This window comes from Schistocerca nitens, chromosome 2 (assembly GCF_023898315.1).
Source record: "Schistocerca nitens isolate TAMUIC-IGC-003100 chromosome 2, iqSchNite1.1, whole genome shotgun sequence".
Classification (NCBI taxonomy): Eukaryota; Metazoa; Arthropoda; class Insecta; order Orthoptera; family Acrididae; genus Schistocerca; species Schistocerca nitens.
In genome coordinates, this window is record NC_064615.1 from 783,161,284 (window position 1) to 783,176,419 (window position 15,136).

General features: G+C 40.7%; 1 protein-coding gene across 1 annotated transcript; it reads right to left on the reverse strand.

The window, feature by feature from the left end:
• Positions 1 to 1,620: 1,620 nt before the first annotated feature.
• Positions 1,621 to 14,661, reverse strand: LOC126234628 (uncharacterized). The gene is made up of 2 exons (XM_049943356.1): positions 14,472 to 14,661; positions 1,621 to 2,468 (listed from the first exon to the last, which is right to left on the reverse strand). The coding sequence occupies exons 1-2, from the start codon at positions 14,617 to 14,619 to the stop codon at positions 1,729 to 1,731; spliced, it is 888 nt and encodes a 295-aa protein (XP_049799313.1). The 5' UTR covers positions 14,620 to 14,661; the 3' UTR covers positions 1,621 to 1,728.
• Positions 14,662 to 15,136: the final 475 nt, after the last annotated feature.

Consider the following 15,136-nt stretch of genomic DNA (forward strand, 5'->3'; position numbering starts at 1 on the left):
ATACGAGGGTTGGCCGGCCGGGGTGGCCGAGCGGTTCTAGGCGCTACAGTCTGGAACCGCGCGACCACTACGGTCGCAGCTTCGAATCCTGCCTCGGGCATGGATATGTGTGATGTCCCTAGGTTAGTTAGGTTTAAGTAGTTCTAAGTTCTGGGGGACTGATGACCTCAGAAGTTCAGTCCCATAGTGCTCAGAGCCATATACGAGTGTTGGAACTTTAATAGCGGCAACTATTTATCTTTAGCTCTTACAAAATAGACACGTGTTTCAAAGTTTTACTGACCTTCAAAGTAGTCACCAGCATTGTGTATAACCCGTTACCAGCGAAGTGGAAGTCGTAGAATACTCTTACCAGAACCGGTTGTGTTGACAGTTCGAGCGGCGCGGTCTATGGTCCGATGAATTTGTAGAACTTATGAAGCAAATGCTGTGAAGTTTAGTTTAGAAAAGATCTTGTCCACTGCACTACAGAACTGTTTGTGATGTGTTTCCATGTTACTGCTATGTTAGTGACAATTTGTGATCAGTGACCAAGAGAGCCACGGAAATGAAAACAGCGCAATGCATCACGAGACTGCCACGCCACAAGAACAAAGATGGCCACAATATTTACGAAAAGATTATATAACATCAGTATGACCTTATTGTAAAGTTGTTTGTAGTGCCATTTAGCCTGAAGATGAGGTTTAACCGTCGAAACAGGTCGCTAAATGAATAAGTAATACAATGGTTGATAAAGCTTGTGACTGGGAGCGATAATTTAAAAACCCTTTAGATATTTCTTGAGTCACGGTCGAAAAATAGTCAAAATGGCTTCAGAATCTTTTAAATTGCGCCGAATTATTTTGCCAGAGTAGGGTCGTGGTTCGATGATAAATCATTTACAATGACCGGTTGAGGGTAAGTTCCGAATCCTTTGGTGATAACGATATCAAATACGTCTGGGTGTTGGTGGCTAGGAGATGGACTATGATTTGGTTCGAGTGGGCCCCAAATCATCAAGTCTAATGCCTGTTCTAGGTGACGAAGTTCCGGCCTCTCCTGTTGGTAAATCCCATCGTCCACTGCCGACCTACTGCTTGGACTGTCACACACTAACTGACTAGCAGGTCGCAATGCACTCAAGGAACACACAAGCTCAGTGTAGAACCTAGCAACTACACGAGCTGAATGCCAGAAACAATCATCGTTGTGGAAACTTTTCAGACTACGGTATCTCGTAAAAGACTCGCACTAGAATCCTAAAACAAACATCATTGACATTCTAATTTACCATACTATTAGTTTGTTAATGTCAATAGTCACAGTTCTATTTTTTTTAAAAGTGTATGTCTGCACAAAAAAATTTTCAAGTATTATTACAGTTTGTTGACTGGCTAACAATACGAGTCCCTGATTACCAATCCATTCTGTGAAAACCGCACATCAATAGCACTTTCCATTTCCGCAATATTTGCAGTGCAAGTTTTAGGTAATTTACGCTGTGTGTTGTCTGTCATTCAACAGCAAAATCAAAAATATGAAAGAACTTTTATTGAATGCTGACGAAACAGTACTAATAACTCTTAGGTAACAAAGATCAAATTTATTTTACAAAAAGAAATCATAAAAGAAAGCAAGTTTCACATATGCGTGTTGCACATTTCTCATGGTCCTTCACTGTTGTCTCGTACCAAACTAAGGTTCATGGACATCGGTAGCTGCATTGCGAATCGCTTCATAACATCCTCATGTTTGTTCGATTCCATCTGATTCATCTTGAGAACTATTTGAAGGCACGTTAAGAGGCTGATGTATGGACGAATTGTCTGTATGAGAGGACGAGAGAGATGTATTTGCAGTGGTGGATGCGGGGGTAGAAGGAGGGTAAGACGGTGACGTAAGTATGTCATCGATAGCTTCAAGACACCTTCTTTTAAACTTACGCACTTGAACATCGGTCATTGACTCGAGATCTGGCAGCATACTTAATAAAAACATTTTCAAAGCCTCACTTCTCGGACTGGGACCGCTGCTCTGTTTAATCGTAGCGAGTTTTGCCCTCTTGGCTCCTAGATATTCCGCAGAAGAGTTGTCAACTGTATCGTGTCGCACGACATCTTTAGAAGCAGCGTGTTGTTCACTCGACGTTCTCTGTTCTTGAAGATTCACAACTGGTGTAATTGGAAGAAGCAGCGGTGAGGGCGTTGATTGTGAAGGGCGAAGTGACGCTGGAGATGGCGACTTTTGTCCAGTGCCACTGTCTTCATTGTCGCTATTACCATTGTTTACACTTCTTTCTTGTTTGAATATCTCGGGCATGAGTGCTGGAGAAGCGGTAACTGACTTAATAAATGGAAGAGTAAACTGCATTGCTTCCGTCAGATAATATGGCTTCTTTCGTTTGAATGCAGAATCACCCAGGCCGGGTTTCAGATGACGTACAAAGACAGCCCTCAAGTTCTTCCACCTTTCCTTGCATTCACCCACTAAAACAAAACAAAAAAATTCCAAAAAAATTAAAATAGGACCAGCAATTGTTCTTAAACAAAGAAATACAAGTAATTATTATTTATGTAAAATATCTTACAAATGAAGGATACGAGCATTTAATAGCATTCTTTTAGTTATTTTCAGCTATTTAGTAACTGAAAGAATGTTTGTGCCTCTTTTCACTTGCCTTCTGCAGAACAAGGAAGACTAGGATTTAAGGTGCCGTCGACGATGACGTCATCAGACACGGAGTACAAACATGGATTGCGGAAGGACGGGGAAGGAAATCGACCATGCCCTTTCAAAGGGAGCATCCTGGTATTTGCATTAAGCGGTTCGGAGCTCATGGAACACCTAGATCAGCATGGCCGGACGGGAATTTGAAATGCACCCCTCCAGAATACAAGTCCAGCGCCTACGACTCTTTTGCGGAACAGTCAGGGCGTTATAGCAGAAACTATAAAAATAATGTGGAGCGTTTTTAGAGAAGAGTACAAACGAACATACGTAATAATCATTACAGCAGAACAATAACTGCTGAACGACTGGTTCGTGGTCAGAAATACATTCGGAAAGGACCATGCTTCTATGGCCTCAATTAGCGTGAAAAGTTTAGAACGTGTTGCATTTTGTGAACAACATAAAAATTCAACTAAAGTAAAACAAAAACAAAAATTGAGCAGACCATGCAGTCTATGCGAGCAAAGCAGCGGGCGCTAAGCAAGTGTTCAGTAATCGAAGACATAACCAGTAAACACTGGTAAGGGACATGTTGGTTGTTTTCTGGCTGACTCACCGTCGTTCAGACCACACACCTTAAGGACAGAAACATGACAGTTGGAGAGTGTTGATCTTATAGTGTAGGCATCATTTGGGATTTTTTGAAATTCAGCCACTAAGGGTAGTAAAATAGGGGAAGAAATATTTTTTTTGAAAATATGTCGCTATTAAGCCAGTTTTGAAGCTAGAATTCGAAAATTGGTACTTGGTTTCCCGATCAGACGTGTTTCAGCGTTTTTGTAAACTGAACCGCGGGTGTGAAATAGCGGGTGACAGTTTTTTTAATAAATCATTATTAAAGAACTATTAAAGCATTTTTAAAGCTACATGTATGATTGGTTCAAATTCGCAGAGGGTGTTGATTTCATACTGTAGGCACCATTTAGTAAGGGATTTTTAGAAATTCCACCTCTAAGTGGGCGAAGTTGGGGATGAAAACTTATGTGAAAATATGTCGCTATTAAGGCAATTTTGCAGCTAGAGCAACGGAAACTGGTATTTGGTTTCATTGTCAAAAACAAAAAACGTTTTTAGAAATTCAACCACTAAGGGAGTGAAATGGTGGGTGCAAGCTTCTTAAAAAAATAAATCATTATTAAAAAATTATTAAAAGCAATTTTTGAAGCTACCTCTATGAAAACTGGTATTTGACTTCACGTTTACAAATAAAAAACATATGTTTCGGTATTTTTGGAAATTCAGTCCGTAAGGGGATGAAACAGGGGATGAAATGTTTTATGACCATATTTCATTACGAAAGCATTTTAAAAGTTAAATCTAAGCAAATTTGTAGTTTGCTTCTCAGTTAGAAACAAAAAATTAATTACTTCATTGTTTTTGGAAATTCAATCCCTAAGGGGGTGAAAATAGGGCTTGACTGATTCACTTACTCTTCGTCGCCCAGCCCAAACCGCTAAGGATAGGAACATGAGGTGTAGATCTTATACTGTATCGTGTAGTAAGGAATTGTTCGAAACTCCGCCCCTACGGGGATGAAGTAGGGGATGGGAGGTTTTTTGAAAATATGTCGTTAGTAACAAAATTTTGAAGCTACTACTACAGATATTGGTATTTGGTTTCTTGGTCAGAAGTAAAAAAAATGTGCTTCAGCAATTTTGGAAATTTAAGCACTAGGAGGTAAAACAGTGGGTGAAAGCTCTTTTGAAAAAAAAATCGTTATTAACCCGTTCACTTAACGATTTTTTCCTCAAATCTTGTTCCAGAAAATAATCTTTTTTTTAATTAATGAAAAACATCCTATAATGAATGACATTGTATATAGACATTTAAAGAGAGCTTTTAAAGCTCAAAATAATGAGTTACAAAATTCTGAAAATCATCAATAATAAAATCCCGAGTATAGTCGTGCACTGGGCTTTGAATAAAATATCCGGGAAATTGAAGTCATTTTTTAGTTCCCGTGTAGCTATAAAGTCTAACCATGTACTTGAAAAGGTTTTCTGTGAACATAAATGTCAGAAGAGCTAGCTGTAGTTCAGTGGAAGTATTTATCTCGTACCACTGGCGAGCTCTTATCAATCTACTGATGAACTGCCGTCACTTACATTCTTCTTCACTTTCTGAGCTACTAAACTCACTGTCAAATCAGGATCACTATTGCAATCCTTTTCCGAAAGCAGTGCGTAAACAATAATACAGGAGAGAGGCTGAAAGAACGCGTTTTGTTTTCGAGTATCCAAAGCTGCACACATTAAAGACGAGATCTAGTGGCAACCACCTCAACCGAAATGGGACAGCCGGGATACAAATGCAGGACCAGATGCTGCCTAGTGGCCAAACACTTAACTATCAGTGCTGAAATGGATCCAAGTGGTGTTTTATGTTTTCAATGGTCTATTCTTATGTTGCTCGAATATACTCGGAATTTTAAGTTTCTGTCAAAATAATGAAAACGAGATAACTCGGGATTTTACGGTAAGTGGTTAAAGTACTACTAAAGCATATTTAAAGCTAAATCTATGAAAACTGGTATTTGACTTCTAAAGAGACACGTGATAGGGAATGAAATGTTTCTACAGAAATATCACCACAAGAATTCGAAAGACAGGATTAATGAAGACAGTCAACTCCAGCTACCAGAATCGCTTTTTGTTCAGAAGCACATTCGGAAAACACCGTGCTTCTATGGCCCTAATTAGGGTGAAAAGTGTAAAAGATGTTTGAAATTGTGAACAATATAAAAATCCAATTAAAGAAAAAATTTGTGCAAAAGCCGCAGTCTACGCTAGCGAAGCAACGGGCGCCGACCTAGTATTTTATAACTGAAGTCCTCGTCTGAAAACAATAGTAAGGCCGTCCTAGCACGGAGCGTGAGAACCCAAGTGGATGAGGAACTGGTGACGTCACAACGTGGAATAAAGAATCTGGCATGTCAGATTTTTGCCTTGTGGAGAGGAACGTGGCCATTGAGATGCAATATCGTTTTACGTTTCAAGCAGAACACAGGAGCGGCCATGTTGTATGATGGTACACATCGTATTTGGTGGGGTTTCTTCCTCATAGAGTACGTGGTATGAATACAAGCTGTTTCAAAGCATCAGAAAATTGAGGAACTCCCGACAACGCGTCGTTTTAGACACGGTATATTATAATAAAATGACAGGAAATTACACTTCGATTTCCCAAAGCTGGTGTTTTTAGTGTTATAGCTTGTGTTCTATGAAGGTATACCGTTTAAATGCTACGGCACAATGGTGATTTACAAAAAAGGCGCCTTTTGGTACAATTTGCATATTAAATATCAAATAACAACATTTGTAGATACAGTCTTTCGGCAATGTACGACGTATACTGGGGCTCGATTGTCATGTTGAAGCCGTAATGGAGATGATAACGTCGTGAGCTAGTGACTTACGAAGAGAAAGGTAGCAGGTTGGCGTTCACCTCCTTCCAAGATTTTTTCTTCTAGAAGATTCTGGGCCTTTCTTATTCAATTAATAGTAGTAGTATCTCAAAAGTCGATGTTATTTATTATAAATAATGCATTTTCTGCAATTCTTGGTGCAAAGGTCGTCGACTGGAATGGAATGCTCCCCAGCGGCTAGAAATCTTAAGATGATTCCTAGTCTATATCTGAAAGTAAACACAGACCACTTACTTTTATGAAACATTCTGTAAAATATATATACACTGAAGCACCAAAGAAACTAGTATACCGAGCGGGGTGGCGCAGTGGTTAAACACTGGACTCGCATTCGGGAGGACGACGGTTCAATCCCGCGTCCGGCCATCCTGATTTAGGTTTTCCGTGATTTCCCTAAATCACTCCAGGCAAATCCCGGGATGGTTCCTCTGAAAGGGCACGGCCGACTTCCTTCCCAATCCTTCCCTAATCCGATGAGACCGATGACCACGCTGTCTGGTCTCCTTCCCCAAACCAACCAACCAACCAAACTAGTATAGGCAAGCGTACAAATACAGAGATATGCAAAACAGGCAGAATACAGCGCTGCGGTCGGCACGCCTATATAAGACAACAAGTGTCTGGCAGCATCACAGTTGTTAGATCGGGTACTGATGCTGCAATGGCAGGTTGTCAAAATTTAGATGAATTTGGGCGTGGTGTTGTAGTCGGCCCACGAACGATGGGAAACAGGATCTCCGTGGTAGCGATGAATCCCACTCCTGTACCCTTGTTGACTGCACGACACAAAATTTCATGTGTCGCCTGGGCCCTTCTACACCGTCATTGTACTGTTGATGACTGGAAAAATGCTGCCTGGTCGGACGAGTCTCATTTCAAATTGTGGATGGGAGTGTACCGATATGGAGACAAAATCCATGGACACTGCACGTCAGCAGGGGACTGTTAAAGCTCGTGGAGGCTCTGTAATGATGTGGGACGTGTGCAGTTGGAGTGATATGGGACCCCTGATACGTCTAGATATGGCTCTGATAGGTGACACGTACGTAAGCATCATGTCTGATCACCTGCATCCATTCAGCGACACCCCATACGTGCAGAATTGCTACAGGGTGGCTCCAGGGACACTCTTCTGAGTTTAAACGCTTCTGTTGGCCACCAAATTCCCCAGACATGAACATTATTGAGCATATCTGTGATGCCTTGCAACGTGCTGTTCGGAAGAGATCTCCAGCCCCTCTTACTCTTACAGATTTATGGACAGCCTTTCAGGATTCCTGGTGGCCATTCCCTCTAGCACTACTTCAGACATTAGTCGAGTCCATGCCACGTCGTGCTGCGGCGCTTCTTGAGAGCTCTCGGGGATCTACACGATATGAGGCAGGTGTACCAGTTTCTTTGGCACTTCAGTGTACCTATCTCTGGCTTTATGGACTGACTCATGTTTGTATCTTGCCAATAAATATCTTTTTCAATGGTGATAAGCAGGTTCGAAAAAATTTCCTCTGCCATTCGAACGAAAATACGAAACGAATGTTAGTCTTCAAATCTATGTTGTGAAGTGCGTTATTTCATAGTGTTGGTAGTCTATGCGAACCTCTTGGCGACCCTGTTTTCATTAGTCTGGGTATTCTAACATTGGCCTCTACTGTCGTTTCTTGTTAACAATACCAGCTTATTCCCAAGAATTAGCAGCTTTCACTCAGTTAATACTAGGCATAAATCCAGTCAGCATTTGGATCGCACTTCCTTGACTCTTGTGCAGAAGGGTGTGCAGTATACTGCTGCATCCATTTTCAATAAGCTACAACAAGAATTCGAAAATCTTAGCAGAAATCCACGCGCTTTCAAATCGAAACTGAAGATTTTCCTCTTGGGTCACTTCTCCTATTCTGTTGAGGAGTTCCTTGCAAAATTAAGCTGATTCCTGTGTTATATTGCTGATTGCGTTTACGTGAACTTATGGCTTGCATTTTTTGGGTTCGCGAACATTTTATTTTATATGTTATTACTTTTATGTTGTTATTTCATGTCCTGACACGTTCCATGACCTTGGAGATTTGCTCCTCAGTTTCGTCCTACGGAACTAGACGTGTAAAATAAAATAAAGAAATAAAAACAGCGAAAATACGGATGTTATGCATGCGCAAACTGACATTAGACACTATACCTCAACTCTATTCAATTTAAACCCGAAAATGGGACAAAATTCAGTTAACTAAACGAACAATTTCTACTAATATGTATCTCAGACCGTTGAACAGCATTATAGAATTCCTCTGCCAGTAATACGCTGTTAAAGCCATCGATGTGCTCAGAATTCTCTTCGCATGACGAACAGAGTTACGCAGCCGTTTTACGCGCATCTATTTTCGTAAATTAGCCGCGTAGTTTGCGATCCAAATAAAACCGACAGCGGATGCTGTAGAGCGCTGGGAACGCAAATCACGTTTAACCAGCTCGTCCCGTGTGTCGACGGCGCTCTCTCGCGTGAGGTTGGATGTCCCGTCCACGTCCACGTCAACGTTAGCTGTCCCGTCCACGGCTTAAGGTACGAGTTAGCTGTTCCGACAAACTGCGCAGTAAAGTTTCAATGCAAGCTCACAAATATTTCAGGTTCATCCATCATAATTATTGTTTTCGGATAAGTCAATGTTTTCAAATATTTCTGCCCTCAATTTTATCTTTAAAATACGTCAATAGTTAACATTGTTTTCCTAGAAACTGAGTGTGCTTAACATGCGTTAGCATTGACTTACTACTGTTTAGCTGTTAGGCGAATTAACGAAACAATATTGTGAAACCTCTGAAAAATCAACATTTAAAAGATTCGAACTGTTGCGGTTTACGAAGATTTGCATCACCGTTGTTTTCAATAATAAAGCATAACAACCTCAAGAATTAAGCTAGTTCAGCGCAATATAAAATTAATTTTATTGTCGCCTTACTACATCTCATAAACAATATTAAGGGTGGCCCTTGTCATTTCTGCCATCACACTGACCGCCCGTTGTGGCCGAGCGGTTCTAGGCGCTTCAGTCTGGAACCGCGCGACCTCTACGGTCCCAGGTTCGAATCCTGCCTCGGGCATGGATGTATGTCCTTAGGTTAGTTGGGTTTACGTAGTTCTAAGTTCTAGGGGACTGATGACCTCAGATGTTAAGTCCCATAGTGCTCAGAGTCATTTGAACCATTTTGCCATCACACTGTCACGAACACGATAATACGGGATGCAATGTAACATTGTTATCTTGCTTAAATAATTATTCACATTCACCTTATTAGCAACAACTTTGCCTTCACGAACATATTCAGGATCTCTATTTGAATCGTAGTTATCCACATCATCGTTGGTTTTGTAGAAATTTATTACTACTGGCAGTTGCATTTTTGGCACTTACCACTGCTTACATAGTGTGGGTGGGGGTAAAGCCCCGTGTGGGATAAAAACTCACACGGAGTTTCTGAACTGAATGCCACTGGTTCACGAGATGGCCACCAGGCGGCAGGTTTGTCTTATTGTTCCATAAAAGTTCGTCCCTGCAGATCGCTCCACAGGAGAGAAAATGAGATACGTCTGTTTTATACTACTTACATGTAACTTTTCGGGTGTTTTACTCGGACGCTGTGTAATGTAGGAGTTGAAAAGGAGAATCAACGAATCGCTAGTTCACACTACTGCATTTAAGCTTCACTTTCGCTTGGAAATAATTGTGCCAGCTGGTCCCCAAAATCAACAACGGTACATCTGCCAGAAAATGGCGAAATTGGACAAATCCTTGCAGGTGTTTTACTGTAAAATCCTCGTAGCTCCAACAATGTGGCGACAATTTTTCAATGATAATCCCTGCAAAAGATGAAATGCAACACACATTGCTTGAGAGTATCTCATCTGAAGATGTAATTTCGCCGTCTAAAATAAATATTTTGGACAAACTTTCTGGGAAAACATTGAAATCTGTGCTTCTAATGTCGGTAGCCAATAAAGAACGAATGGAAGAAGAATGCATGGGAAAAGAAAAAATTGCTACTGAGAAGAAAAGACGCAACAAAGAAAGGAAAGAGCGTGTTATAAAAACAAAACAAAAAAAGAGGAAGAAAACAGATCAGGTAGCCAGTTGATTATTCTTGAGTGAGATTCAGAAAAAGAGCTTGGGACTTCAAGGAAGAATCCGGGGACCTAACAAAATACACTATTTACTAGGTACCTAGATGGCTTAGCCAAAGTAACCGAAATCTTTCAGGTTATCCTTCTAATCCTTCTTTGGTGGAGTAGAAACTACTATTTTTGTACAAGTATTTTTAAGCACCACGCAAGGGCGGATTAAAGGGGGTGGGGGTGCATTAAAAATACTTGTACAAAAATAGTAGTTTCTACTCCACGAAAGAAGGACTATAAAAGCTGAAACTAAATTAAAATCAAATGGTGATTTTTTTTAATCTGCGGCAAAGTTAAGCTGCTCTTCAACGTCGTTACCTACAGATTACATTTCAGCGTCAAGCATTAATTATGAAACCAACATTGGTCTACATTTTGGGACTAGGCCTGGAGACAGAGTACTTGCCACGATACTTCAAGATCAGTGGGAACCTCCTCATGAACATAAATTTCCATAATCTAATCACAACAAAAGAGGGAGGACTGAAAAAATGTTGTTGTAGTCTTCAGTCCTGAGACTGGTTTGATGCAGCTCTCCATGCTACTCTATCCTGTGCAAGAGATGAAGAATCTCCCAGTACTTACTGCAACCTACATCCTTCTGAATCTGCTTAGTGTATTCATCTCTTGGTCTCTCTCTAAGATTTTTACCCTCCAAGCTGCCCTCCATTGCTAAATTTGTGATTCCTTGATGCCTCAGAACATGTACTACCAACCGGTCCCTTCTTCTTGTCAAGTTGTGCCACAAACTCCTCTTCTCCCCAATTCTATTCAATACCTCCTCATTAGTTATGTGATCTACCCATCTAATCTTCAGCATTCTTCTATAGCACCACATTTCGAAAGCTTCTATTCTCTTCTTGTCCAAACTATGTATTGTCCATGTTTCACTTCCATACATGGCTACACTCCTTACAAATGCTCTCAGAAACGACTTCCTGACACTTAAATATATACTCGATGTTAACAAATTTTTCTTCTTCAGAAACGCTTTCCTTGCCATTGCCAGTATACATTTTATAGTCTCTCTACTTCGACCATCATCAGTTATTTTGCTCCTCAAATAGCAAATCTCCTTTAAGTGTCTCATTTCCTAATCTAATTCCCTCAGCATCACCCAACTTAATTCGACTACATGCCATTATCTTCGTTTTGCTTTTGTTGATGTTCATCTTATATCCTCCTTTCAAGACTCTGTCCATTCCATTCAACTGCTTTTCCAAGTCCTTTGCTGTCTCTGACAGAATTACAATATCATGGGCGAACCTCAAAGTTTTTATTTCTTCTCCATGGATTTTAATACCTACACCGAATTTTTCTTTTGTTTCCTTTACTGCTTGCTCAATATACAGATTGAATAACATCAGGGAGAAGCTACAACCCTGTCTCACTCCCTTCCCAACCACTGCTTCCCTTTCATGCCCCTTTCACATCTGCCATCTGGTTTCTGTACAAATTGTAAATAGCCTTTCGCTCCCTGTATTTTACCCCTGCCACCTTTAGAATTTGAAAGAGAGTATTCCAGTCAACAGTGTCAAAAGCTTTCTCTTAGTCTACAAATGCTAGAAATGTAGGTTTGCCTATCCTTAATCTTTCTTCTAAGATAAGTCGTAAGGTCAGTATTGCCTCACGTGTTCCAACATTACGGTATCCAAACTGATCTTCCCCGAGGTCTGCTTCTACCAGTTTTTCCATTCGCCTGTAAAGAATTCGCGTTAGTATTTTGCATCCGTGATTTATTAAACTGATAGTTCGGTAATTTTCACATCTGTCAAAACCTGCTTTCTTTGGGATTGGAATTATTATATTCTTCTTGAAGTCTGAGGGTATTTCGCCTGTCTCATACATCTTGCTCACCAGATGGTAGAGTTTTGTCAGGACTGGCTCACCCAAGGCTGTCAGTAGTTCTAATGGAATGTTGTCTACTCCCAGGGCCTTATTTCGACTCAGGTCTTTCAGTGCTCTGTCAAACTCTTCACGCAGTATCATATCTCCCATTTCATCTTCATCTACATCCTCATCCATTTCCAAATATATTTGAAAAAAGAGCACTTAGATAAATACAAATCATGGTTAGCTTTGTCACCATCAAAACAAGGCCTATTTTGTAAAATTTGTCCTTCTTTTGTGTCTCCTCTTAAGGGTGGTCATCATAGAGGAACCAACCTAAACATACTAGTGATCGTACCCCTAACAAAAGTCTCTATGTTACTAGAACTTGGAATACAACAGCAAAACGCTGTACTATTAGCAAGCTTTGTGCTAAAGATTTTCTGAATTCTTACAAAAACCCCGAAAAATCCATTGAATATCAGGTGGACACCTGATTCTACAGCATTGGGTTTGATGAGACCACTGGTACAAGTCACAAAACTCAAATGACAATTTTTCTGAGATACATTTACCAAGATATAATCAGAAAAGATTTCATAGGTTTTATCAATCCAAAAAAAAAAACAACTGTGGAAACAAACACTCAAAGCTCACAATAAACGTAAAATAAACAAAAATTTCAATTTCTGAAAGTGAGAGTGATCAACAGGGGCCTTTTGAAGATGACAAACAAAGATGCCAATATTTGTGACAAAGGTAAAGTGGATCAAGAGGATAGGTAAAACTGTGCTAAACACTATGAAAAGTCTTAATCTCAGTAAATGCATTGGTATTGCAACAGATGGATGCTGTGTCATGAGTTCCGAGGTTGTGGGAGCGGTCAATATAATAAAGGAAGCATGTAACAATGCTGAACGAGCCGCTTGTTTCAACCATTCCTTGAAATTGTCTAAGCGCTCTGACGTGCAATTAGCGCGAAACTCAATTGGTGTCGTTAGAGATATTGTCTTTTTTTTTTTTTTTTTACAAAAAGAAATGTTGTGCTCATAAAGCATGTAGGGTACCAGCCAGTCTCAAGGTGTGAAACACATTTTTGCAACTGTTTAATTTTTAATTACCAAAACAGCTTAAATCGGTAGGTTTTGAGGTTTTTCTTCTTTAACTTTCAAGGGGAGGACCCCTGGGTCTTCTTTCTCTTCTAGGCAACCGGCCCCACTCACAAAACTTCATTAATTTGCTCCTGGCATCATGTTCAGATTTACGAAACATTTCAGTTCAATACTGCGTAGGGTAACTTGGCTACAGTAAAATAATGTTTTAAAGTGTTATTTCATGTGTGTTTATTATGCAGTCATCCATATTTATCTCTAATGGGCCGAAGACACAGAGTGCGGTGCTTTACCCCATTTTGTGGGGTAAAACACCGGAATTTTTATTTTCGCTGAATTGTAATGTTCTCTGTAATTAATAATCAGACAGAGTGGGAACTTGGGTGGGTTATAGATAACAACTCAGCCTATTACGTCAATTTGAAATCGCAGGAAAATATACCCCGCATTGATCACAATATCAGAAAAACTGAAACTTGCGGGGCTGTATCCCCACTTACCATACACACAAAGTGAGAATTTGAAATTAGGAACAGAACTGTCATTTCTCGGTTTATCGGTTTATCTACGGCGTAAAGTCAAGCGCCGGCACGCCACTCGGGGAGAGAGCAGAGAGGGCTGTGAAGGAGACGTCAGCGAATTTCACGCAGATCGACCCACCTCCAGGACGACAACGCGCCAGCAGTGGCATCTATACGAAGAGGACATACGCGCCGCCCCCGACTGGCCGCAACCCAGTTCAAGAATAGCATCAAGACCAGTGATTTCGCTTCTACTATGTATCATTGTCTATACTGAAGAATCTTGCTTATTTTGTCTGTCGCCCTTTGCTTGCGACACATCTGCGTAAATGCAAAGGTAAGTATTGTAATCATTTCCTTTTGTAATAAAATTCATTAATACGATTTATTTGAATTGTTTGTCTAGCGATCCGAGGAAGCAGATTTCCTAGACACCCCAAATTCGACGACTAGGCAGGATTCAACAATGAAACTACCAACCAATAAGAATAAAGCACATCACATGCCATGGTCTACACGCAGAACCTTTTTCTCATCGACTGTCCTTTACCACTGTTCACAGCCGAGGTCTTCAGTTGCTTTGGAGTAATTTGTAATCAGCTTTTGTAATCTCCTTTAAGAGGACTGCAGTTTAAGTAAAAACGAATGTACATCACAAGCTTATGTCACTTTGGTGACGTTAACTATTGATTAATCAAACAAAAGTGATTTACCTGTCATTCCAACTTGTTCGGAGACTTCAGTCCACGCTTTTTCCGTGATGTCCTTTCTTGAGTACTCGCTTCGCGTATAATCGTACAATTCAGGACGCTTTTCTATTTCCGCCACGAATTTAATATTGAAAACTTGTTCACTCGCCATCGTTAAAATGCACTGGACGTTTCGCAACTGCAGTCACTAGCGACCGCCACGCTGAGTCAGCTGGAACTGGTTACGAACGGGTTCCTAGTTGCTAGCGCTGTGTGCGGCATTCCACTGAATCACACAGGCAATGACTCCCCCCCCTCCCCCCCTCTGCCACTGGCGTTCCCACTCCGGCAACGCCGCATAGCGACCCGTTGCCAACTCGCGTCAGAAGCAAGTTGCTCTCGAGTAGCTCCGCATGTGGACGGCCTGAATGTTCGTCACCATGTCCTCACAAACGGAATTGTGTTGTCTGTGTTAGAAAAGGGCATTCACTGCTTTCAATAAGCATTTAATTCAAAGGCAACGTAAAGCAGAACATTGAACTTACAGTCTCTCAGCTGTGTGTAAACTTCCCGTTGTGAATTAAGTGTAATTCCGTACTGATTTTCGCTTTCGCCACCTAAAAACCCTATCCTGTTTTTCGGAACAAAATCCTCTAGAGCTTTAAAACCAGCCTGAATCAGGCCGCAGC